This window comes from Tetrahymena thermophila (genome assembly GCF_000189635.1).
Source record: "Tetrahymena thermophila SB210 genomic scaffold scf_8254512, whole genome shotgun sequence".
NCBI classification, from domain to species: Eukaryota; Ciliophora; class Oligohymenophorea; order Hymenostomatida; family Tetrahymenidae; genus Tetrahymena; species Tetrahymena thermophila.
The window spans coordinates 8,919-34,832 of NW_002476287.1; the positions used below are offsets into that span (position 1 = coordinate 8,919).

The 25,914-nt window shown below is 20.9% G+C and overlaps 6 protein-coding genes across 6 annotated transcripts; all 6 read left to right on the forward strand. All coding sequences in view use genetic code 6, as the record gives it.

Moving 5' to 3' along the window:
• Positions 1-281: 281 nt before the first annotated feature.
• TTHERM_01228920 (oligomeric subunit 4, putative) lies at positions 282-2,971 on the forward strand (the record flags this gene model as incomplete). The annotated part of the gene is made up of 5 exons (XM_001029938.3): positions 282-713; positions 822-1,322; positions 1,378-1,998; positions 2,158-2,614; positions 2,781-2,971. 5 exons carry the CDS (start codon positions 282-284, stop codon positions 2,969-2,971), a joined length of 2,202 nt encoding a protein of 733 aa, XP_001029938.2.
• A 1,017-nt stretch (positions 2,972-3,988) lies between these two features.
• TTHERM_01228930 (hypothetical protein) lies at positions 3,989-5,956 on the forward strand (the record flags this gene model as incomplete). Its single annotated transcript, XM_001029939.2, has 1 exon — positions 3,989-5,956. One exon carries the CDS (start codon positions 3,989-3,991, stop codon positions 5,954-5,956), a length of 1,968 nt encoding a protein of 655 aa, XP_001029939.2.
• Positions 5,957-7,532: 1,576 nt separating this feature from the next.
• TTHERM_001228935 (cyclic nucleotide-binding domain protein, putative) lies at positions 7,533-11,900 on the forward strand (the record flags this gene model as incomplete). Its single annotated transcript, XM_012799110.1, has 13 exons — positions 7,533-7,834; positions 8,100-8,189; positions 8,446-8,535; positions 8,777-8,866; positions 9,106-9,195; positions 9,451-9,540; positions 9,789-9,878; positions 10,131-10,220; positions 10,471-10,560; positions 10,808-10,924; positions 11,110-11,199; positions 11,436-11,525; positions 11,780-11,900. The coding sequence occupies 13 exons, from the start codon at positions 7,533-7,535 to the stop codon at positions 11,898-11,900; spliced, it is 1,440 nt and encodes a 479-aa protein (XP_012654564.1).
• A 3,425-nt stretch (positions 11,901-15,325) lies between these two features.
• On the forward strand, positions 15,326-16,642 carry TTHERM_001228941 (oxalate/formate antiporter protein; the record flags this gene model as incomplete). The annotated part of the gene is made up of 4 exons (XM_012799111.1): positions 15,326-15,396; positions 15,631-15,720; positions 15,972-16,061; positions 16,522-16,642. 4 exons carry the CDS (start codon positions 15,326-15,328, stop codon positions 16,640-16,642), a joined length of 372 nt encoding a protein of 123 aa, XP_012654565.1.
• Positions 16,643-19,314: 2,672 nt separating this feature from the next.
• On the forward strand, positions 19,315-22,003 carry TTHERM_001228947 (cyclic nucleotide-binding domain protein; the record flags this gene model as incomplete). The annotated part of the gene is made up of 9 exons (XM_012799112.1): positions 19,315-19,353; positions 19,411-19,460; positions 19,920-20,009; positions 20,247-20,336; positions 20,579-20,668; positions 20,873-20,962; positions 21,212-21,301; positions 21,552-21,641; positions 21,883-22,003. 9 exons carry the CDS (start codon positions 19,315-19,317, stop codon positions 22,001-22,003), a joined length of 750 nt encoding a protein of 249 aa, XP_012654566.1.
• A 1,233-nt stretch (positions 22,004-23,236) lies between these two features.
• On the forward strand, positions 23,237-25,505 carry TTHERM_001228953 (hypothetical protein; the record flags this gene model as incomplete). Its single annotated transcript, XM_012799113.1, has 7 exons — positions 23,237-23,307; positions 23,622-23,711; positions 23,952-24,041; positions 24,456-24,545; positions 24,771-24,860; positions 25,101-25,190; positions 25,418-25,505. 7 exons carry the CDS (start codon positions 23,237-23,239, stop codon positions 25,503-25,505), a joined length of 609 nt encoding a protein of 202 aa, XP_012654567.1.
• Between the last annotated feature and the right edge of the window lie 409 nt (positions 25,506-25,914).

The following is a 25,914-nucleotide window of genomic DNA, read 5'->3' on the forward strand; positions in this document are numbered from 1 at the left end:
TAATAAATAATTTTATAAATTTCAATATTTTAAACAAACTTTTTCTCATAAAAATAAATAATATTTGATAAGAGTATAAAATAAAATATCAATTTATAGAATAAAGTTTATAATAGGTTATTGAATGAAATTATAATAATTACACGTATATTTATTTGTAAATATAAAGAATATATCTTATTATTTTAATTTAAGATATTTATTAAAACCTAATAAATTCGTAACTCAAAAAATTTACAATTGAACAACAATCATATTAATAAAAGCAAAAGATTTTTAAAATGTTGGAAGAATTAGAAAAGCATATTCAAAAGGAGAAGTAACAATATAAAAATAAAAAATAGGCAATCGAAAGCAAGTTGAGTTAGATGCCTATTTCTTTAGAAAGCGAGAATAAAAACTCAAATCTCACTAGGGGATTATAAGAATCATAAATTGCATTTAAAGAGTTGTAAATGCACTCAAAAACGATTGAATAGTCTGTTTAAGAAATACAAAATATTTCACAAAGCGCGTTAATGAATTTTGAAACTTTAAAGTATAGGAAAATGAATATAGAATAAATAATAAATACTATGACAGCCTTTCAAGAGCTGAGAAGAATTCTACCTCTTTTAGATAAATGTGCAGAAACAAAAAATATAGATGAAGCAAACCGCCACATGAAAAATTATAAAACGTTTTAGCAGAATTTAATATGCGAGTTTAACAAAGTAAAAATAAATCAAGATTATTTTTTATTTTTAAATTTTGGTTTGAAATTCATTTTATTTTATTTTTGCAATTCTGTTTTTTGTTTTCTAAAAAATTTCCATAAATAGAAAGATTTTGAGTATAAAGAAGAAGTGTTTAAAAAATTAGTGGATATGGCTAAAAATGAATTTGAAGAAGCACTTAAAAAAAATGATACTGTGAGATTGCACAAATGCACAGAGCTTTCAGAGTATTTAGGATTTTCTGAGAACTCCTTGGATAGAGTTATTTCAGTATATTAAATGGAGTTAAAAGAGCAATTATAAAAAATAGAGAATGAGTTATTTGCCAAAGTTCCAACAAATTACAAGAGCAATTAAGATTTTAAAGATTACAACTTCCCATTTTCTCAGCATTATATTAATATTCTTCAAAAGTTAGCACAAGCTATTGGAACATATAAAGATAACATTTATGCTTTTTACAAGCTAGAAGGTATTTTTACTATCCTAAAAAAGCTTGTGAACGAAACAGCTGAAAGCTACATCAACAGTCTCTATAAAAAGTTATACAACTACTACGAAATAGATAAAATAAATCCTGAATATATCCATAATGCTTCTAAGCAAGTAATTATTATTCAATTTATCTGAAAATAAAATAATAATTTTAATATATCAAAAGGATGTTGATAGAGTGGATTTCTTTTGTGAAGAAGTTTCAAATATTTCCAATTAAAATGAGCATTTTAATTAGCACATTATATAAATTGTTAATGAATTGATAGAAAAGGAACCTTTGAAGCAAGAACATAAGGCTAAGTAAATGAACTTAGTCAAATAAAATGTAGTTTAAATGCAAACCAATAACAAAATGCTCGAAGTGATGGGACACTTCTTGAAATATTAAAAAAGTTATACTAAAAATTAAATTAATTAAATTATCAAAGACTCTCCTGCTTTTATCAGACTATGGAATTTTGATAAAGTTTTCTTCTTTAATTTTATAGAATCTGAAGAAAGTTTATTCAATATTTAAAAATTGCATGAATATTTAGATGAAATCTTCTTTATAATTAAAAATTGTGCTCTTAGAGCTCTTGAATCTCTAAACAAGTCAACAGCTTGTGCTATTCTCAATTTTATTTCATAATAAGTTATTCACGAAGACGTTTATTACATTAATGAAAAATTAATCTCAAAGTGGTTAAAGAGAGAAAACTTTAACACTTAAGCTATCTCATTTAATAACAGATATATTGTGCATAATACCTTTGTGACTGTGCTTTTTAATAATATTTAAATGGTAAACTCAATAACATTTAATAAATTTATTTATTAGAGATTGATTTATCAACATAAAATTAACTAATATCAATGTTAAAAATTATTGTTAATATTGTTAAACTTAAAATTTTTTATTTTAAATTGATTTTTTAGATTAATTGCTTTTCATAAAAAATAGTTGAAAACCTACATTTAGAAACTCAGCTAGCAACTTTTGTAATCAGTTTAGGAGCTGTTTCCAGATGAAGATAATGGTATGCTAATTGCTTCTATAGAAGAAATTAATGATATAAATGATTTGCGTTTTTCTGAGTTTATGAAATAAAAGATGAAAATCTTAGTTGATTAATTGAAATTAACTATAAAATCTTAGTTAGAAGATTTAAAAAATATTAATTTTACTATGAATGAGTCATAGTAATAGGAATATGAAAAGGGAAGTACTTACTCTACTGATTTAAAAATGAAATTTAGTTAATACTTAAATCAATGGAAGAATCAGTTCACTAAGGAAAATTATGAGCTTTTTATGACAGAATTTTGTTAAATGTTAGCCGAGAATTTCGAGAGAGTCATTACTGATAATAAAAAATACCACTTGATGGGCGCTTTTCTTTTGGATAAAGAAATAAGAAGTAAAAAAAGATTGATTTTGTTTGTTTTTATTTTTGGAGTGAGCAATTTATTATTTTTTTAAATAAAAGAAATTGATTAAATTTTTGGGTTAAAAAGAAAATAATTTTATTTAAAAGCGATATTTTTTTAATTTAATTTTTTTTAATTTTCTTAAAACAAAAATAGATATTGTAAATTTCTTATAGAACGTCACTCTTGCTAATGTAAAGCCTTGCTTCTAGAGACTATAAATTATTTGTGAAATTCTCAAACTAGAGAATAATTAGGAGCTATAAGAGTTTTGCACTCTTGGAACAGGTGATTTTAGTAGAGACGATATAAGAAAAATAATAAGATTAAGAACAGATTTTAAGTGAATAAAAAATAAACATTTATTAATTAATAATATTTATTTATACATTTTTTTGTGTGGTAGATTAAATGTTTTTACATTTTTTACCTACAAATGAATTCGATTGAATTTCATCTAAATAATCTTTCTAATTTAATACAAATAAATGTAATTATTAATTACTATTGATAGATTTTTTAATATTTTCCATTCAATCTTATTAAATTATTGATTCACTAAATAATATTGAAATATTTATTTGGTTTATTTTTGGGCTGAAAAAGATTTGTTATATATTTTTTTTCTATTTGATGGTTAGAAGTTCATTTATTTATTTTTTAGTTTTAGATAGAAAGAAAGATAGATAGATTGAATGTAAATTTCAAGGATATTTATTTTTAAATTAAATGGATCAAATATTTAAAATTAATACTTCATTACTTTAATAAGATGTAAGTAATATTTATATTTTAATTCAATCTATTCTTAGCTATTTCATTCAATTTATAAATAGAGTTTTATACATTAATTTATTTAGGATGTTTTATTTAAATTACTTGAATCTGATTGTTTTTCTTATTTTTTTCTACTTTTATTATTTCTCTAGAAATCATATTCTTTCTTTGTTCATATATTTATTTGTAAATTTCAATTCTCCTTTACTAAAATCATATAATTATTCATTTATTCAGTCATACATACATTCACTTTAATTACTTTATTTAATTAAAAATTGACCTATTTTTTGTTATGCCTTATTCAACCCTCTGTAAAGTCTTTATAGGTTGTACTAATTAATTAATCTTTGGTTTTTTGTGAGCTGAATAATTAATAATTATATTTTAAGTCATATTACATCCATAAAGTTAATAAAAAGTAAACAAATAAAACAAGCTGCTCAAATATCTATTTATTTATCCATTTTGTGATTTTTAAAGAGAAAGATTGACGAAATCATTTTATAGTTTTTTTCCAAGCTGCAGCATTTTTGTGGAAGATGATTAACCTCGACTCAAAATACTAAAGAGATAAGTAATTTGAAATGTCAGAGTAATACGAAAGGAAAAAATAGGAAATTGATGTTCATAAAACCATATTTTCAGCACTCAATCAAATGAAATAAAATGTGAATAAAAATTAACATTTATAGGAAAGCCTAAGAAAATATTTGCTTTCTCCAAACAACAAGATTAAAATTCATAAATTCGAAATCGAACAAATTTATTCTAAAGACAACACAAAATCTTAGCTCAAACATGCGATTCCAACGACTTCGTTGAATGCACATCGTCGCTAGATTAAAAATACCTTCAAAGCACATGATATTAAAACAGATTATGACTTTAGCGAAGAATAGCCATTCAACATCTAATCTTTAACTCATAGTTAGAATTTTACATAAGTGAATACAATTTAATAAAATAAAAATGTTAAACACAACCTTGAAAACTTTCACTCTCTTAAATATAGCTAATCTCCTACCTAAATACCATCTCATCCTAGTAGTGCTAATACAAATAAACGGTAGAGTAACTTCTTCCTTACAAGTCCTTCTCTCGCTGCAGGTAGAATATCTTTTAACTCCCTCAAATTAAAAGCTAAAGACAAAGCAAAAACTCAGGTTTCTTGTATGTCAGAAACTTAAACAGGCTCTCCTTAAAATACATCTAGACTTTAGACGACCTAGTTTAATACAAACTCATAGTAAGTGATATCAATAAATCAAGATAGACTTAATTTGGATTCAAGTAAAGCAAGTCCTTAGATATAACCATAAAATAAAGCATAAAACACCACCAATTCATTTAACTTAAGATTAATCTAAGGAAACGTATAAAACACTCAAACTTCTTCTTACTGTTTAAACACAAACCATAACAATTAAATAACATCTGAATAAGAAAACTTTTCTCTACTTTCAACGAAAAATATCCAGCTTTCATCGAGTAATTTAATTAATACTAATTAAAATCTAAACTATCCAACCAAATAATTCAAATCTATTCCAGCTTCTCCTAAAAGTAAGCAAATTTCTTAACTTCCACAATAGAATAGACACAGTGAAAATAATTAAAAACAAGCAGTTAGAGCATCTTCAGCCTAACATAAAACACTAGAAACTCTACAGATAGATGAAGATTAAAATAATTTGTATAGATTCTCATATGAAATGAATGAATAGGAAATTGAAGAAGATAATAAAACTCCACTGCTATCTGTCCCTAACATTCAAGATGCTATTAATGAAGAAAACTAAGACTTCCAAAAGAATTAAGAGGAAGAAGAATTGTTTGTAGCATAACCCCAACAATTTTATTATATTGATAATAACGAAATGTAGAGTGTAAAAGAATTCATGTATAGATTAAACAACTATATGCAGTATAAAAGATTTGAGTAGTACAGATAAGAGAAAAAATAAAAAAAGAAATAAATTGAAGATGTACAGAACTTGCTTCTCTTCAATTCTGAAAAAGCTGCCAGAGAAGTAGCAAAGGCAAATGTTAGAAAATATATAATAAAGCACAAAATTGAAATAACAGACTAGGAAATAGATGATTGGGTAGAAAGAATTAAAGTTTTACCATTGGAGAAAAATCAAAGACTTACTTTCAGAGAGTGTAGCAGATAAATAATATCCTTCTAGCTTATGGGAACAGATGAAGAAAAGAAGTTCTTCAAAGTATGGAGAGAAATTGACAAAGGCTTAAACAAAATCAGCAACCCTATTAAGTTTGCTTAGTAATATTAAATATACCAAAACCACAAAAAAAGACTCTTCTACAACAAAAATATCACTAATAATCAAATTTCTATGGCAATAATTAACTCACTTCCTTCTTAGTACTTAATACACAAACCTCCTCCTTCTTTCTTTTAATAAAATTCTTAGTCTATGAATAGAATTAGCTCTTAAAGGAGTATAGCTCATAAAGATTTAAGTCTTTATTAAATCTAACATTAGAAGGAATTTAAAGTTGTAGAATCTCTAGAAAGTGAGGAATTTTGAAAATTAATTTTCAAGAAAATAATAATCTTTAATTGTATAAAATAAATAACTTTATATTACAAAATGTTAAAATAGGTTTATTAATTAATTAATTATCCTTACTTATTAAAAATAATTTAATCAAATAAAAAAACAAAGAATAAATTTATTTCTTTTTTCATACAGTTTTTATTTTATAAAAAATATGTATGATATATATGGTATGAAATATACACCATTTTAACTTTTAAATTCTTATGAATTCTGAAATTAATTTTAGTATTTTCAAAAAAATTAAGTGCGCTTTGGCGTTAAAAACTAATGCCTGCGCACATGTGAGCTTGCCACGTGAATTACCGTATTTTTTTATTGCATCTTCAATATCAACTGTATGAATAACAAATAATTGCTGGATGATCAATTTAATTATAAATATTCTTATAATTGATTACATAGCTAAAATAGAAAAATCTACTGATGAAGATTATTTTTATAAAATTTAAGAACATTAATTAATTACTTGAATTTTTCAAATATGACTAGCTGGTCATCTCTAATTCTACGATATTTTTAAGTATATGTTTTAAGTACAAATATTAAAATTAAATCATTATGTTAAATCAATTTTTCTGTGATACCTCTTCATAAAACCAAATTTATATATGAATATTTGATAATTAATTTATATTTTATTTGTTCTTTTTATCTATTTATAATTAATTAAATTTCATAAATTGATATTCAATATTTTTGAGTAAAAATAAATGATATTAAAGATTAAAGAATATAAAAAATTAGAAGAAGTAATTATTAATTTTTTTTTTAATATAATTTAAATTTATATTTATTAATAAAAAAAGTTTATAAACTCTTCACTTTTATCTCATTAGGTTCTCCTTATTAATCTCTAGTATATTTTATTAATTAATATTAATTTTTTTATTTATTAATATTTTTTATATATTTAACATTCAATTTATTTAAATAAATTATTTTTGTTATAGAAATTATCATCATTACTTATTTATTTTTATTAAAACAAACATTATTTAGCTATCTTAACTTAATTTTCATTTTCATTTTTAATTATTTATTCATTTTTTATTATTTGATATTTTTTCTTTATTTTTTGCTATTAAAACTTACACTTAATAAAAGTAGTTTATTTGTTTTAGATTGTAATATTTTTAATAACAAAAGTTCATTTAAAACACTAAAGCTCTTTTAATTTATTTTTCTTTTTCTTTTTATTGTGATTTCATATTTTTTTTTTCATTCTTTGTTAATTTTACTAATTATTAATTAAACACATTATTTCATATTTTTCTTCATTTTTTCCTTCTAATTAATTATTTAATGATATATTTATTCTTCAATATTTAAAAAGTGGCAATTAAATTGGTGATACATACATACATACATACTCGCACATGGTTACATGCACTCGGGATAGGGGCCCTATATATAATTACTTATACATTATTATTATACGTATACCAATTTATTTATATATAATTGTGGGTAATATACTAGAAGGGAAGGGTCACCTACACCCTAATGGCATTTCTACTAATCTTCCATGATTTGACTACGCATTATGCTCGCTTCCCATTTGTATTCCAGATCTTCTGTTCAGAATGGGGCCTCCTCTTTACCTCCTATCAGATTTGGCCCTTCCCTCCTACCAAGGAGACCGCTGGTAACATTCACATTTTTACATGGAATTTTTCGAAATAAAGGGGGCGGTATAGGATTCGAACCCCCGATATCACTGCTAAGACCCTCCGACTCGCCCACTCGAGTCGCTTAGCCCTTCTAAATTGGTGATGAAGGAGCATCAGGCTTAGGTTCTGCTTTAGCAAATTGCATTAATCTCTCAAATTTGAAACTTAAACTTGGGTAAAAACAGTTTATTTGTTTTGGATTGTGATATATTTTTAATTATAAAAACTAATTAAAAACAATAAAGCTCCTTTTTCTTTTTCTTTTTCTTTTTCTTTTTATTGTTCTTGTTTTTATTTTCTTTCTATGTTAATTTAACTCATCATTTTATTTTTAAATTTTGCTTTTATTATTAATTAATCTTATTATTTCATATTAATTCTTCATTTTTTCCTTCTAATTAACTATTTAATGATATATTTTTTCTTCAATATTTAAAAAGCAACAATTAAATTGGTGATGAAGGTGTATCAGGCTTAGGTTCTGCTTTAGCAAATTGCATTAATCTCTCAAATTTAACACTTTAACTTGAGTAAAAACAGTTTATTTGTTTTGGATTGTGATATTTTTAATTATAAAAACTAATTATAAGGAATAAAGCTCTTTTTTGTTTTTCTTTTTATTGTGCTTGCTTTTTTTTGTACTTTCTTTGTTTATTTAATTCATCATTTTATTCTCAGCTATTTCTTTTATTTTCAATTAATTAATCTTATCATTTCATATTTTTCTTGATTTTTCCCTTCTAATTAACTATTTAATGAAATATTTTTTCTTCAATATTTAAAAAGAGGCAATTAAATTGGTTCATTGGGTGCATCAGGCTTAGGTTCTGCTTTAGCAAATTGCATTAATCTCTCAAATTTGACACTTGACCTTGAGTAAAAACAGTTTATTTGTTTTGGATTGTGATATTTTTAATTATAAAAACTAATTAAAAACAATAAAGCTCCTTTTTCTTTTTCTTTTTATTGTTTTTTCTTTGTTAATTTAATTCATCATTTTATTTTCAACTTTTGCTTTTATTATTAATTAATTAATCTTATTTTTCATATTATTTTCTTAATTTTTTCCTTCTAATTAACTATTTAATAATATATTTTTTCTTCAATATTTAAAAAGTGGAAATGAAATTGGTGCAATGGGTGTATCAGGTTTAGGTTCTGCATTAGCAAATTGCATTAATCTCTCAAATTTAACACTTTACCTTAAGTAAAAACTGTTTATTTGTTTTGGATTGTGATATTTTTAATTATAAAAACTAATTAAAAGCAATAAAGCTCTTTTTTGTTTTTCTTTTTATCGTGGTTGCTTTTTTTTGGTTATTTCTTTGTTAATATAACTCATAATTTTATTTTTTCAATTAATTAATCTTATTATTTCATATTTTTTCTATAATTTTTCCTTCAAATTAACTATTTAATGATATTTTTTCTTCAATATTTAAAAAGTTGTAATGAAATTGGTGCAATTGGTGCATCAGGCTTTGGTTCTGCTTTAGCAAATTGCATTAATCTCTCAAATTTGAAGCTTAAACTTATGTAAAAACAGTTTATTTATTTTGGATTGTGATATTTTTAATTATAAAAACTAATTAAAAGCAATAAAGCTCTTTTTTCTTTTTCTTTTTATTGTTCTTGCTTTTATGCTCTTTCTTTTTTAATTTAACTCATCATTTTATTTTAAATTTTTGCTTTTATTATTAATTAATTAATCTTATTATTTCATATTTTTTCTTCAATTTTTCCTTCTAATTAACTATTTAATGATATATTTTTTCTTCAATATTTAAAAAGTGGCAATTTAATTGGTGCAATGGGTGCAACAGGCTTATGTTCTGCTTTAACAAGTTGCATTAATCTCTCAAATTTAACACTTGACCTTTTGTAAAAATAGTTTATTTGTTTTGGATTGTGATATTTTTAATTATAAAAACTAATTAAAAACAATAAAGCTCTTTTTCATTTTATCGTTCTTGCTTTTCTTGTTCTTTCTTTGTTAATTTAATTAATCATTTTATTTTCAACTTTTGCTTTTATTATTAATTTAATAATCTTATTATTTAATATTTTTTCTTCATTTTTTCCTTCTAATTAACTATTTAATGATATTTTTTTATTCAATATATAAAAAGCAACAATTAAATTGGTGATGAAGGTGCATCAGGTTTAGGTTCTGCTTTAGCAAATTGTATTAATCTCTCAAATTTGGAACTTTGGCTTGGGTAAAAACAGTTTATTTGTTTTAGATTGTGATATTTTTAATTATAAAAACTAATTAAAAACAATAAAGCTCCTTTTTCTTTTTATCGTTCTTGTTTTTCTTGTTCCTTCTTGTTAATTTAATTCATCATTTTATTTTCAACTTTTGCTTTTATTATTAATTAATTAATCTTATTATTTAATTTTTTTTTTTTTTCATTTTTTCCTTCAAATTAACTATTTAATGATATATTTTTTATTCAATATTTAATAAGTAACAATTAAATTGGTGATAAAGGTGCATCAGGCTTAAGTTCTGCTTTAGCAAATTGCACTAATCTCTCAATTTTGACACTTAGCCTTAGGTAAAAATAGTTTATTTGTTTTGGATTGTGATATTTTTAATTATAAAAACTTATTATAAACAATAAAGCTCCTTTTTCCTTTTATTTTTCTTGCTTTTTTTCTTCTTTTTCTGTTTATTTAACTCATCATTTTATTTTTAATTTTTTCTTTTATTATTAATTAATTAATCTTATTATTTCATATTTTTTTTTCATTTTTTCCTTCTAATTAACTATTTAATAAAATATTTTTTCTTAAATATTTAAAAAGTATCAATTAAATTGGTGATGAATGTGCATCAGGCCTAGGCTCTGCTTTAGCAAATTGCATTAATCTCTCAAATTTGACACTTTACCTTGAGTAAAAATAGTTTATTTGTTTTGGATTGTGATATTTTTAAATATTAAAACTAATTAATAACAATAAAGTTTTTTTTTTTAAACGTTCATGCTTTTCTTGTTCTTTCTTTGTTAATTTAATCCATCATTTTATTTTCTATTTTTGCTTTTATTGTTAATTAATTAATCTTATTATTTCATATTATTTCTTCATTTTTTCTTTCTAATTAACTATTTAATGATATATTCATTCTTCAATATTTAAAAAGTTACAATTAAATTGGTGCAATGGGTGCATCAGACTTAGGTTCTGCTTTAGCAAATTGCATTAATATCTCAAATTTGACACTTTACCTTGGGTTACCACAGCTTAATTATTTTGGATCGTAATATTTTTAATTATAAAAACTAATTGAGCTTGCTTTTTTTTTGTCTTTTTCTTTGTTAATTTAACTCATAATTTTATTTTCAATTTTTGCTTTTATTATTAATTATTATTTCATATTATTTCTTCATTTTTTCCTTCTAATTAACTATTTAAGGATATATTTTTTCTTCAATATTTAAAAAGTGGCAATTAAATTGGTGATGAAGGTGTATCTGGCTTAGGTTCTGCTTTAGCAAATTGCACTAATCTCTCAATTTTGACACTTAGCCTTTTGTAAAAATAGTTTATTTGTTTTGGATTGTGATATTTTTAATTATAAAAACTAATTAAAAGCAATAAAGCTCTTTTTTGTTTTACTTTTTAATGTGATTGCTTTTTTTTTGTTCTTTCTTTGTTAATTTAACTCATCATTTTATTTTTAATTTTTACTTTTATTATTAATTAATTAAATTATTTCATTTTTTCCTTCTAATTAACTATTTAATGATATATTTTCAATATTTAAAAAGTGACAATTAAATTGGTGATGAAGGTGCATCAGGTCTAGGCTCTGCTTTAGCGAAATGCATTAATCTCTTAAATTTGACACTTTACCTTGAGTAAAAACAGTTTATTTGTTTTGAATTGTGATATTTTTAATTATAAAAACTAATTAAAAGCAATAAAGCTCTTTTTTGTTTCTCTTTATTGTGGTTGCTTTTTTTGTTCTTTCTTTGTTAATATAACTCATAATTTTATTCTCAACTATTACTTTTATTTTCAATTAATTAATCTTATTATTTCATATTATTTCTTCATTTTTTCCTTCTAACTAACTATTTAATGATATATTTTTTCTTCAATATTTAAAAAGAGGCAATTAAATTGGTGAGGAAGGTGCATCAGGCTTAGGTTCTGCTTTAGCAAATTGCATTAATCTCACAAATTTGACAGTTTCCCTTGAGTAAAAACAGTTTATTTGTTTTGGATTGTGATTTTTTAACTATAAAAATGAATATAAAACAAAAAAGGTCTATAAAATTATTTGATAGCTTTTATTTGATTTATTTTTTTATCTTTTTTATTCCACAAATTTATTTTATTTATTAATTTAAGAAATAATTTTTAATTTAAAAGTTTATTCATTTTGATATTTATTTAAAATTTAAACTAAAAAATTATAAAATTTTTAGCTCAATGAATGAATCATAAGAATTGAAAATAATAAGTAAGTATCTTAAATCAAAAAGATTAGTTGTCTTTGAGATATAATTCTTATGATATACAAGTGGCGAAAAAAGGATGAATAAATATTAAATGTTTCAATAATGTTTTATATTTTATTTTTCAATATTTTGAAAAAGTTTATTTAACCAAAAATATAAATAGATACATAGATAGATATTTAAATTTTATTATTGATTTTTTATTTATAAATGTTGTTCATATTTTTGGTGGTTAATAAATTATTTGTAAAAAATAAAAAATTTAAAAATTAAATTTACTTCAATATATTAATTCCTCTTAAGCAAGCCCTACGGTTTCTCCAAAAACGATCAAATAATTTGAAACTTTTAGTGTTAGATTATATCTTATTAAATTATATACCGTAGATTACCATATAAGTCATATAAGTCGCAAAAAAAAAGTTTGCAGAATTTTGATTTTTTATTAATTAATTTATTACTATAATTTTTTCAAATTTAACTAAATATTCATCTCTAATTCCTACTATATTTTTAAGTTAATGTTTTAAATAAAAATATTAACATGAAGTAATTAATTTTAAATTAATATTTCTGTGATATCTTTTCATAAAACCAAATAAATTAATATTTGATAATTAATTATTATATTTTATTTGTTCTTTTTATCCATTTATAATTAATTAAAATCCATAATTTGCTATTCAATATTTATTTTTGAAAAAAAAAAAAATGATATAATTGATTAAAAAATATTACAATTTAAAAGAAGTAATTATTTATTTTTTTATTAATATCATGTAAAGTTATATTTATTAATATAAAAAGTTAACAAACTCTTCAATTTTATCTTATTAGGTTCTCCATATTTATCTGAGGTATATTTTATTAATTAATATTATTATTGTTATTTATTAATATTTTTAAATATTTAACTTTCAATTTATTTAAATAAATTATTTTTATTATAGAAATTATCATCCATGATTAATTTTGATTTATATTGAAACAAATATTATTTAGCTATCTTAACTTAATTTTCATTTCAATTTTTAATTATTTAATAATCATTTATTATTTGATATTTTTTCTTCATTATTTGCTATTATAACTTGTGCTTAATAAAAACAGTTTATTTGTTTTGGATTGTAATATTTTAATAATAAAAGTTAATTTAAAACATTAAAGCTCTTTTTTTTTTTATTTTTCTTGCTTTTATTGTTCTTTCTTTGTTAATTTAACTCATCATTTTATTTTCAACTTCTGCTTTTATTATTAATTAATAAATCTTATTATTTCATATTTTTTCTTAATTTTTTCCTTTTAATTAACTATTTAATGATATATTTTTTCTTCAATATTTAAAAAGTGAGAAATAAATTGGTGATGAAGGTGCATCAGGCTTAGGCTCTTGTTTAGCAAAGTGCATTAATCTCTCAAATTTGACACTAGAACTTAAGTAAAAACATTTTATTTGTTTTGGATTGTGATATTTTTAATTATAAAAACTAATTAAAAACAATAAAGCTCCTTTTTCTATTTATTGTTCTTTCTTTATTAATTTAACTCATTATTATATTTTCAATTTTTGCTTTTATTATTAATTAATCTGATTATTTCATATTTTTTCTTAATTTTTTCCTTCTAATTAACTATTTAATGAATGATATATTTTTTCTTCAATATTTAAAAAGTTAGAATTAAATTGGTTATGAAGGTGTATCAGGCTTAGGTTCTGCTCTAGCAAATTGCATTAATCTCTCAAATTTGACACTTAATCTTTGGTAAAAATAGTTTATTTATTTTGGATTGTGATAATTTTAATTATAAAAACTAATTAAAAACAATAAAGCTCCTTTTTCTTTTTCTTTTTATTGTTCTTGCTTTTTTTGTTCTTTCTTTATTAATTTAACCCATCATTTTATTTTCAATTTTTGCTTTTATTATTAATTAATTGATCTTATTATGATATATTTTTTCTTCAATATTTAAAAAGTGGAAATCAAATTGGTGCAATGGGTGCATCAGGCTTAGGTTCTGCTTTAGCAAATTGCATTAATCTCTCAAATTTAACACTTGATCTTAGGTAAAAATAGCTTATTTGTTTTGGATTGTGATATTTTTAATTATAAAAACTAATTAAAAACAATAAAGCTCCTTTTCTTTTTCTTTTTCTTTTTATTGTTTTTGATTTTTTTGTTCTTTTTTGTTAATTTAACTCATCATTATATTTTCAAATTTTGCTTTTATTATTAACTAATTAATCTGATTATTTCATATTTTTTCTTCATTTTTTTGTTCTAATTAACTATTTAATAATATATTTTTTGTTTTATATTTAAAAAGTTACAATAAAATTGGTGCGATGGGTGCATCAGGCTTAGGTTCTGTTTTAGCAAATTGCATTAATCTCTCGAATTTGACACTTAACCTTTAGTAAAAACAGTTTATTTGTTTTGGATTGTGATATTTTTAATTATAAAAACAATAAAATTCTTTTTTATTTTTCTTTTTATTGTGCTTGCTTTTTTTTGTTATTTCTTTGTTAATTTAACTTATCATTTTATTTTCAGTTTTTATTAATTAATCTTATTTATTATTTCATATTTTTTCTTCATTTTTTTCGTTCTAATTAGCTATTTAATGATATATTTTTTATTTTATATTTAAAAAGTGGAAATGAAATTGGTGCAGAATAGAATAGAAATACTCGCACATATAAACATGCACTCAGAATACAACTTAAATATAAAATTAAATTAAATTATATTATATTATTTATATATATATATATTTTTTTTTTATCGTTATTTGTGTTTATTTATTATTGTTAAAGTTTTTGGAAAGTTTTTTTTTTTGAAATTGGTGCATTGGGTGCATCAGGCTTATGTTCTGCTTTAGCAAATTGCATTAATCTCTCAAATTTAACACTTGATCTTAGGTAAAAATAGCTTATTTGTTTTGGATTGTGATATTTTTAATTATAAAAACTAATTAAAAACAATAAAGCTCCTTTTTCTTTTTCTTTTTATTGTTCTTGCTTTTTTTGTTCTTTTTTGTTAATTTAACTCATCATTATATATTCAACTTTTGCTTTTATTATTAATTAATTAATCTTATTATTTCATATTTTTTCTTCATTTTTTTGTTCTAATTAACTATTTAATGATATATTTTTTGTTTTATATTTAAAAAGCTACAATGAAATTGGTGCGATGGGTGCATCAGCCTTAGGTTCTACTTTTGCAAATTATATTAATCTCTCAAATTTAACACTTGACCTTAGGTAAAATTAGTTTATTTGTTTTGAATTGTGATATTTTTAATTATAAAAACTAATTAAAAACAATAAAGCTCCTTTTCTATTTTTTGTTCTTTCTTTGTTAATTAAACTCATCATTTATTTTCAAATTTTGCTTTTATTATTAATTAATTAATCTGATTATTTCATATTTTTTCTTCATTTTTTTGTTCTAATTAACTATTTAATGATATTTTTTTTTGTTTAATATTTAAAAAGTTACAATAAAATTGGTGCAATGGGTGCATAAGGATTAGGTTCTACTTTAGCAAATTGCATTAATCTTTCAAATTTAACACTTGACCTTAGGTAAAATTAGTTTATTTGTTTTGGATTGTGATATTTTTAATTATAAAAACTAATTAAAAACAATAAAGCTCCTTTTTCTTTTTATTGTGCTTGCTTTTTTTTTGTTCTTTCTTTTTTTATTTAACTTATCATTTTATTCTCAGCTATTAGTTTTATTTTCAATTAATTAATCTTATTATTTCATATTTTATTTGATTTTTCCCTTCTAATTAACTATTTAATGAAATATTTTTTCTTCAATATTTAAAAAGAGGCAATTAAATTGGTGCAATGGGTACATCAGGCTTAGGTTCTGCTTTAGCAAATTGCATTAATCTCTCAAATTTAACACTTGAACTTAGGTAAAATATTTTATTTGTTTTGGATTGTGATATTTTTAATTATAAAAACTAATTAAAAACAATAAAGCTCCTTTTTCTTTTTTTTTTTTATTGTTCTTGTTTTTTTTTTGCTCTTTCTTTGTTAATTTAATTCATAATTTAATTTTCAAATTTTGCTTTTATTATTTATTAATCTTATTATTTCAATCATATTTTTTCTTCATTTTTTTCTTGTAATTAACTATTTAATGATATATTATTTGTTCAATGTTTAAAAAGTGGAATTTAAATTGGTGATGGAATGGAATGGAATTTACTCGCACATGAAACATGCACTCAGAAAACATCTTAAAAATAATTTTTTTATTTATTCATTTATTTATATATTTTTTTTATATTATTTTTATTTTATTTTTTTTATATTTATTTTTATAAATATTTTTTTTATATTTATTTTACTTTTTTTTCAATATTTAAAAAGTAAAATTTAAATTGGTCCAATGGGTGCATCAGGCTTAGGTTCTGCTTTAGCAAATTGTATTAATCTCTCGAATATAACACTTTAACTTTAGTAAAAATAGTTTATTAGTTTTGGATTGTGATATTTTTAATTTATAAAACTAATTAAAAACAATAAAGTTCTGTTTTCTTTTTATTGTTCTTGCTTTTTTTGTTCTTTCTTTGTTAATTTAACTCATCATTTTATTTTAAAATTTTGCTTTTATTATTAATTAATTAATCTTATTATTTCATATTTTTTCTTAATTTTTTCCTTCTAATTAACTATTTAATGATATATTTTTTCTTCAATATTTAAAAAGTGGAAATAATATTGGTGATAGAATAGAATAGAAATACTCGCACATATAAATATGCACTCAGAATACATCTTAATTATAATATTTTAAATTATTTATATTAATATTTTTTTTGTTTTTTATTGTTTTTTATTTTTATTTATTCATTTATTTATATTTGTGTTTAAACACATTCATTTTCTTTTTTTTTTAATAGACAATATATTTTTAAAAAGACTCTGTCAAAAAAATTAAAAAATTTGTTAAAAATTAAATCGTAGATTTAAAATTTAAGTGTAACGCGCAGCGAATTTAAAAATAAAAGTGTGTTATTCGTGAAGCCTGAGATAATTCCAACAATACCGTTGGTCTAGATTATCTTACTTAGTATCTAGATTCTTCTAAAATTATTGATTTATAGGGGTGGAGCTTCAGGAGCAGCAGCAGCAGCAGCGGCATTTACGATTTTCTCTAAGTCTTTTTTATAAAAAATTGTGTCTAGTAAAATAAAATATTGGTGATGATGGTGCATCAGGTTTAGGCTCTGCTTTAGCAAATTGCATTAATCTCTCAAATTTAACACTTGAGCTTCGGTAAAAATAGTTTATTTGTTTTGGATTGTGATATTTTTAATTATAAAAACTAATTAAAGACAATAAAGTTCTTTTTTCTTTTTATTTTTATTGTGCTTGCTTTTTTTTTATTCTATCTTTGTTAATTTAACTCATCATTTTATTTTCAAATTTTAGTTTTATTATTAATTAATTAATCTTATTATTTCATATTTTTTCTTCATTTTTTCCTTCTTATTAACTATTTAATGATATATTATTTGTTCAATATTTAAAAAGTGCATGTTAAATTGGTGATGAAGGTGCATCAGGCTTAGGTTCTGCTTTAGTAAATTGTATTAATCTCTCAAATTTGACACTTGATCTTAGGTAAAAATAGTTTATTTGTTTTGGATTGTGATATTTTTAATTATAAAAACTAATTAAAAACAAAAAAGTTCTTTTTTTTTTTATTTTTATTGCGCTTGCTTTTTTTTTATTCTTTCTTTGTTTATTTAACTCATCATTTTATTTTCAAATTTTACTTTTATTATTAATTAATTAATCTTATTATTTCATATTTTTTCTTCATTTTTTTGTTCTAATTAACTATTTAATGATATATTTTTTGTTTTATATTTAAAAAGCTACAATGAAATTGGTGCGATGGGTGCATCAGCCTTAGGTTCTGCTTTAGTAAATTACATTAATCTCTCAAATTTGACACTTAATCTTGGGTAAAAATAGTTTATTTGTTTTGGATTGTGATATTTTTAATTATAAAAACTAATTAAAAACAATAAAGCTCTATTTTCTTTTTCTTTTTATTATACTTGCTTTTTTTTGTTCTTTCTTTATTTATTGAACTCATCATTTTATTTTCAATTTTTGCTTTTATTATTAATTAATCTTATTATTTCATATTTTTTCTTCATTTTTTCTTTCTAATTAACTATTTAATGATATTTTTTTTGTTCAATATTTAAAAAGTGGAAATAAAATTGGTGAAATGGGTACATCAGGCTTAATTTCTGCTTTATCAAATTGCATTAATCTCTCAAATTTAAGACTTGGCATTAGGTAAAAAGAATTTATTTGTTTTGGTTTGTGATATTTTTAATTATAAAAATGAATATAAAGCAAAAAAGCTCTTTGAACTTTTTTGATAGCTTTAATTTGATTTATTTTTTTATCTTTTTGATTACACAAATGTATTTTATTTATTAATTTACGAAATCACTTTTAATTTAAAAGTTTATTCTATTTTGATATTTATTTAAAATTTACACTAATTTATAATAAAAGTTTTAGATCAATGAATGTATCATAAAAATTCAAAGTAATAAGGAAGTGTATTAAATCAAAAAGATTGGTTGTCTTTAAAATGATGAATTACTTGTGAAAAAAGGATGAATAAATATTTTATATTTGAAAAATATTATATATTTTTATATAATATTTTGAAAAAATTTATTTAACCTAAAATATAAATAGATAGATAGACTTTAAATTTATAAATATGTTTATATTTTTAGAAGTAATGATAATATCTATTTAATAATATTGTGTATTTTTTCATTGCATCTTCAATATCAACTGTATGTATAACAAATAATTTTTAGATGATCAATTTAATTATAAATATTCATATAATTAATTACATAGCTTAAAAGAAAAATCTACTGATGAAGATTATTTTTATAAAATTTAAGAACATTAATTAATTAATTACCAGTATTTTTCAAATATGACTAACTAGTCATCTCTAATTCCTACTATATTTTTAAGCATATGTTTTAAATACAAATATTAAGATTAAATAATTAATCTTAAATTAATTTTTCTGTGATATCTCTTCATAAAACCAAATCTTTATAATTAATTAAATTCCATAATTGCTATTCAATATTTTTTGAGTAAATATAAATGATATAATAGAATAAATATTACAATAGATTAGAAGAAGTAATTATTTATTTTTTTATTAATATAATTTAAATTTAAATATATTAATAAAAAAAGTTTATAAACTCTTCACTTTTATCTCATTAGGTTCTGCTTATTAATCTCTAGTATATTTTATTAATTAATATTATTTTTTTTATTTATTAATATTTTTTATATTTTTAACATTCAATTTATTTAAATAAATTATTTTTCTTAGAGAAATTATCATCACTACTTATTTATTTTTATTAAAACAAACATTATTTAGCTATCTTAACTTAATTTTCATTTTCATTTTTAATTATTTATTCATTTTTTATTATTTGATATTTTTTCTTTATTTTTAGCTATTAAAACTTACACTTAATAAAAGTAGTTTATTTCTTTTGGATTGTAATATTTTTAATAACAAATGTTCATTTAAAACACTAAAGCTCTTTTAATTTATTTTCCTTTTTCTTTTTTTTTTTTCATTATTTGTTAATTTTACTAATTATTAATTAAACATATTATTTAATATTTTTCTTCATTTTTTCCTTCTAATTAACTATTTAATGATATATTTTTTTTCAATATTTAAAAAGCGACAAATAAATTGGTGATGAAGGTGTATCAGGTTTATGCTCTGCTTTAGCAAATTGCATTAATCTCTCAAATTTGAAACTTTAGCTTGAGTAAAAACAGTTTATTTGTTTTGGATTGTGATCTAATTAAAAATAATAAAGCTCTTTTTTCATTTTCTTTTTATTGTTCTTGCTTTTTTGTTCTTTCTTTGTTAATTGAACTCATCATTTTATTTTCAATTTTTGCTTTTATTTTAATTAATTAATCTTATTATTTCATACTTTTACTTCATTTTTTCCTTCTAATTAACTATTTAATAATATATTTTTTCTTTAATATATAAAAAGTTACAATTAAATTGGTGCAATTGGTGCATTAAGCTTAGGCTCTGCTTTAGCAAATTGCATTAATTTCTCAAATTTGACACTTGATCTTCGGTAAAAACTGTTTATTTGTTTTGGATTGTGATATTTTTAATTATAAAAACTAATTAAAAACAATAAGGCTCCTTTTTCTTTTTCTTTTTATTGTTCTTGTTTTTATGTTTTATATTTGTTAATTTAATTCATCGTTTTATTTTCAAAATTTGCCTTTATTATTAATTAATTAATCTTATTATTTCATTTTTTCCTTCAAATTTACTATTTAATGATATATTTTTTCTTAAATATTTAAAAAGTATGAATGAAATTGGAGATGAAGGTGTATTAGGCTTAGGTTCTGCTTTAGCAAATTGCATTAATCTCTCAAATTTGACATTTGATCTTCGGTAAAAATAGTTTATTTGTTTTGGATTGTGATATTTTTTATTATAAAAACTAATTAAAAATAATAAAACACTTTTTTCTTTTTATTGTTCTTGCTTTTTTTTTGTTCTTTCTTTGTTAATTAATCTTATTTTTCATATTATTTCTTCATTTTTTCCTTCTATTTAACTATTTAATAATATATTTTTTCTTCAATATTTAAAAAGTTACAATTAAATTGGTTCAAAAGGTGCATCAGGCTTATGTTCTGCTTTAGCAAATTGCATTAATCTCTCAAATTTGACACTTGATCTTCGGTAAAAACAGTTTATTTGTTTCGGATTGTGATATTTTTAATTATAAAAACTAATTAAAAAAAATATAGATCCTATTTCTTTTTATTGTTCTTGCTTTTTTTGTTCTTTCTTTATTAATTTAATTCATCATTATATTTTCAATTTTTGATTTTATTATTAATTGATTAATCTTATTTTTCTTATTATTTCTTCATTTTTTCTTTCTAATTAACTATTTAATGGTATATTTTTTCTTCAATATTTAAAAAGTTACAATTAAATTGGTGATGAAGGTGTATAAGGCTTAGGTTCTGCTTTAGCAAATTGCATTAATCTCTCAAATTTGACACTTTACCTTAGGTAAAAACAGTTTATTTGTATTGGGTTGTGACATTTTTTATTATAAAAATTAATTAAAAACAATAAAGCTTCTTTTTCTTTTTCTTTTTCTTGCTTTTTTTGTTCTTTCTTTGTTAAATTGACTCATCATTTTATTTTCAACTCTTGCTTTTATGTTTAATTAATCTTATTATATCATATTACTTCTTAATTTTTTCCTTTTTTCTAATTAACTATTTAATGATATATTTTTTCTTTAATATTTAAAAAGTGATAATTAAATTGGTGCAATGGGTGCATCAGACTTAGGTTCTGCTTTAGCAAACTGTATTAATCTCTTAAATTTGATACTTGACCTTATGTAAAAACAGTTTATTTGTTTTGGATTGTGATATTTTTAATTATAAAAACTAATTAAAAACAATAAAGTTCCTTTTTCTTTTTGTTTTTATTGTTCTTTCTTTGTTAATTGAACTCATAATTTTATTTTCAATTTTTGCTTTTATTATTAATTAATTAATCTTATTTTTTCATATTATTATTTCATTTTTTCCTTCTAATTTACTATTTAATGATATATTTTTTCTTCAATATTTAAAAAGTTCCAATCAAATTGGTGCAATGGGTGCATCAAGATTAGGTTCTGCTTTAGCGAATTGCATTAGTCTCTCAAATTTGACACTTTACCTTAGGTAAAAACAGTTTATTTATTATGGATTGTGATATTTTTAATTATAAAAACTAATTAAAACAATAAAGTTCCTTTTTCTTTTTATTGTTCTTGCTTTTTTTGTTCTTTCTTTATTAATTTTCCTCATCATTTTATTTTTAATTTTTGTTTTATTATTAATTAATAAATCTTATTATTTTATATTTTTTCTTCATTTTTTCCTTCAAATTAACTATTTAATGATATATTTTTGCTTCAATATTTAAAAAGTTACAATTAAATTGGTGATTGAATTGAATTGAAATACTCGCACATAGATATGCACTCAGAATACATCTTATTTTAAATATATTTGTAATAGTTTACATTATTATTTTTGTTTTTTTTCTTTTTAGTGTTTATAATGTATATAAACACATTCATTTTTATAATTATTAAAGAAAAGCCTATTAGTGAGGTGGTTTGACCTCTCACTAATAAGGCAAAATGTGTTCAGGTTCGAGACCTGATTTTGGCAAAATTTATTTTGCCATTCATTTTAAAATTAAATAAATTTCATTCAAAAAATGAATGAAAAAATAAAAGGCAAACCTCATTCAAATTTGAATGAGAATGATAATATATGCCTTTTCATTCAAAAAATGAATGACAGAATATTACAATAATTTTCATTCAAATTTGAATGAAAATAAAAAAATGGTTCTGCCATTCAAAAATGAATGAAAATAAAAAATTTGCTATAAAAATATTTTATTTGTTTTGGATTGTGATATTTTTAATAATAAAAACTAATTAAAAACAATAAAGCTCCTTTTTCTTTTTATCGTTTTTTCTTTTTTAATTTAATTCATCATTTTATTTTCAATTTTTAATTTTATTATTAATTAATTAATCTTATTATATCATTTTTTTTCTTCATTTTTTCCTTCTAATTAACTATTTAATGATATATTTTTTCTACAATATTTAAAAAGTAAAAATTAAATTGGTGCAATAGGTGAATCAGGCTTAGGTTCTGCTTTAACAAATTGTATTAATCTCTCAAATTTGACACTTTACCTTGGGTAAAAACAGTTTATTTGTTTTTGACTGTGATATTTTTAATTATAAAAACTAATTAAAATCAATAAAGTTCTTTTTTCTTTTTATTATCCTTGCTTTTTTTTTTGTTCTTTTTTTGTTAATTTATCCCAACATTGAATTCTCAACTTTTATTTTCAATTAATTAATCTTATTATTTCATATTTTTTCTTCAATATTTAAAAAGTAACAATTAAATTGGTGCAATGGGTGCATCAGACTTAGGTTCTGCTTTAGCAAATTGCATTAATATCTCAAATTTGACACTTTACCTTGGGTAAAAACAGTTTATTTGTTTTGAATTGTGATATTTTTAATTATAAAAACTAATTAAAAACAATAAAGTTCTTTTTTCTTTTTCTTTTTATTATGCTTGCTTGCTTCTTTTTTTTTCTTTCTTTCTTTCTTTCTTTCTTTCTTTCTTTCTTTCTTTCTTTCTTTCTTTCTTTCTTTGTTAATTGAACTCATCATTTTATTTACAACTTTTGCTTTTATTATTAATTAAGTAATTTTATTATTACATATTATTTCTTCATTTTTTCCTTCAAATTAACTATTTAATGATATATTTTTTCTCCAATATTTAAAAAGTGATAATTAAATTGGTGATGAAGGTACATCAGGCTTAGGTTCTGCTTTAGCAAATTGCATTAATCTCTCAAATTTGACTCTTGATCTTTGGTAAAAATAGTTTATTTTTTTTGATTGTGGTATTTTTAATTATAAAAACTAATTAAAAATAATAAAGCTGCTTTTTTTTTCTATTTATCGTTCTTGCTTTTTTTGTTCTTTCTTTGTTAATTTAACACATCATTTTATTTTAAATTTTTCCTTTTATTATTAATAAATTAATCTTATTATTTCATTTTTTCATTCTAATTAACTATTTAATGATATATTTTTTCTACGTTATTAAAAAAGTGGCAATTTAATTGGTGCAATGGGTGCATCAGCCTTAGGTTCTGCATTAGCAAATTGCATTAATATCTCAAATTTGACACTTTATCTTGAGTAAAAACAGTTTATTTGTTTTAGATTGTGATATTTTTAATTATAAAAACTAGGGTTGGGAATCGATTAAAATTTTTTAGGTCGAGTTATTTTTTAATTTTTTAGGTTCTGCTTTAGCAAATTGCATTAATCTCTCAAATTTGACACTTAACCTTAGGTAAAAACAGTTTATTTGTTTTGGATTGTGGTATTTTTAATTATAAAAACTAATTAAAGACAATAAAGCTCTTTTTTCTTTTTCTTCTTATTGTGCTCGCTTTTTTTGTCTTTTTCTTTGTTAATTTAACTCATCATTTTATTTTCAACTTTTGCTTTTATTATTAATTAATTAATCTTATTTTTTCATATTATTTCTTCATTTTTTCCTTCAAATTAACCATTTAATGATATATTTTTTCTTCAATATTTAAAAAGCGGTAATTAAATTGGTGATGAAGGTACATCAGGCTTAGGTTCTGCTATAGCAAATTGCATTAATCTCTCAATTTTGACACTTAACTTTAGGTAAAAATAGTTTATTTATTTTGAATTGTGATATTTTTAATTATAAAAACTAATTAAAAACATTAAAGCTCCTTTTTCTTTTTATTGTTCTTGCTTTTTTTGTTCTTTTAACTCATCATTTTATTTTTAATTTTTTCTTTTATTACTAATTAATTAATCTTATTATTTCATTTTTTCCTTCTAATTAACAATTTAATGATATATTTTTTTTCAATATTTAAAAAGTGGCAATTAAATTGGTGCAATGGGTGCATCAGGCTTAGGTTCAGCTTTAGCAAATTGCATTAATCTCTCAAATTTGACACTTTATCTTGAGTAAAAACAGTTTATTTGTTTTGGATTGTGATATTTTTAATTATAAAAACTAATTAAAAGCAATAAAACTCTTTTTTGTTTTTCTTTTTATTGTGCTTGCTTTTTTTTTTGTTCTTTCTTTGTTAATTTAACTCATCATTTTATTTTTCAATTAATTAATCTTATTATTTCATATTTTTTCTTCATTTCTTCCTTCTAATTAATTATTTAATGATATATTTTTCTTCGATATTTAAAAAGTAACAATTAAATTGATTATGAAGGTGCATCAGGCCTAGGCTCTGCTTTAGCAAATTGCATTAATCTCTCAAATTTGGAAGTTTGGCTTGAGTAAAAACAGTTTATTTGTTTTGGATTGTGATTTTTTAAATATAAAAATGAATATAAAACAAAAAAGCTCAATAAATTTATTTGATAGCTTTTACTTTATTTATTTTTTATCTTTTTTATTCCACAAATTTATTTTATTTATTAATTTAAGAAATAATTTTTAATATAAAAGTTTATTCATTTTATATTTATTTAAAATTTAAACTAATCTATTATAAAATTTTTAGCTCAATCAATGATGCATAAGAATTGAAAATAATAAACAAGTATCTTAAATCAAAAAGATTAGTTGTCTTTGAGATATAATACTTATGATAAACAAGTGGCGAAAAAAGGATGAATAAATATTAAATGTTTGAATAATGTTTTATATTTTATTTTTCAATATTTAGAAAAAGTTTATTTAACCAAAAATATAAATAGATACACAGATAGATATTTAAATTTTATTATTGATTTTTTATTTATAAATATTGTTCATATTTTTGGAAGTAAATAAATTATTTATAAAAATAAAAAAATTTAAAAATTAAATTTACATAACAAAATCATGAAAATATATTTTATATTTTATATAATTGCCCTCCTTTTTTAAATCTTAAAATATTCCATTGTGCCCTCATTTTACAAATTAAATTTGATTCATTAATACATATAAAAAAATTAAAAAATATTTTTTATATTTACTTTTAAAACCTAATGGCTACGTGCTGTTTAGCAGCAA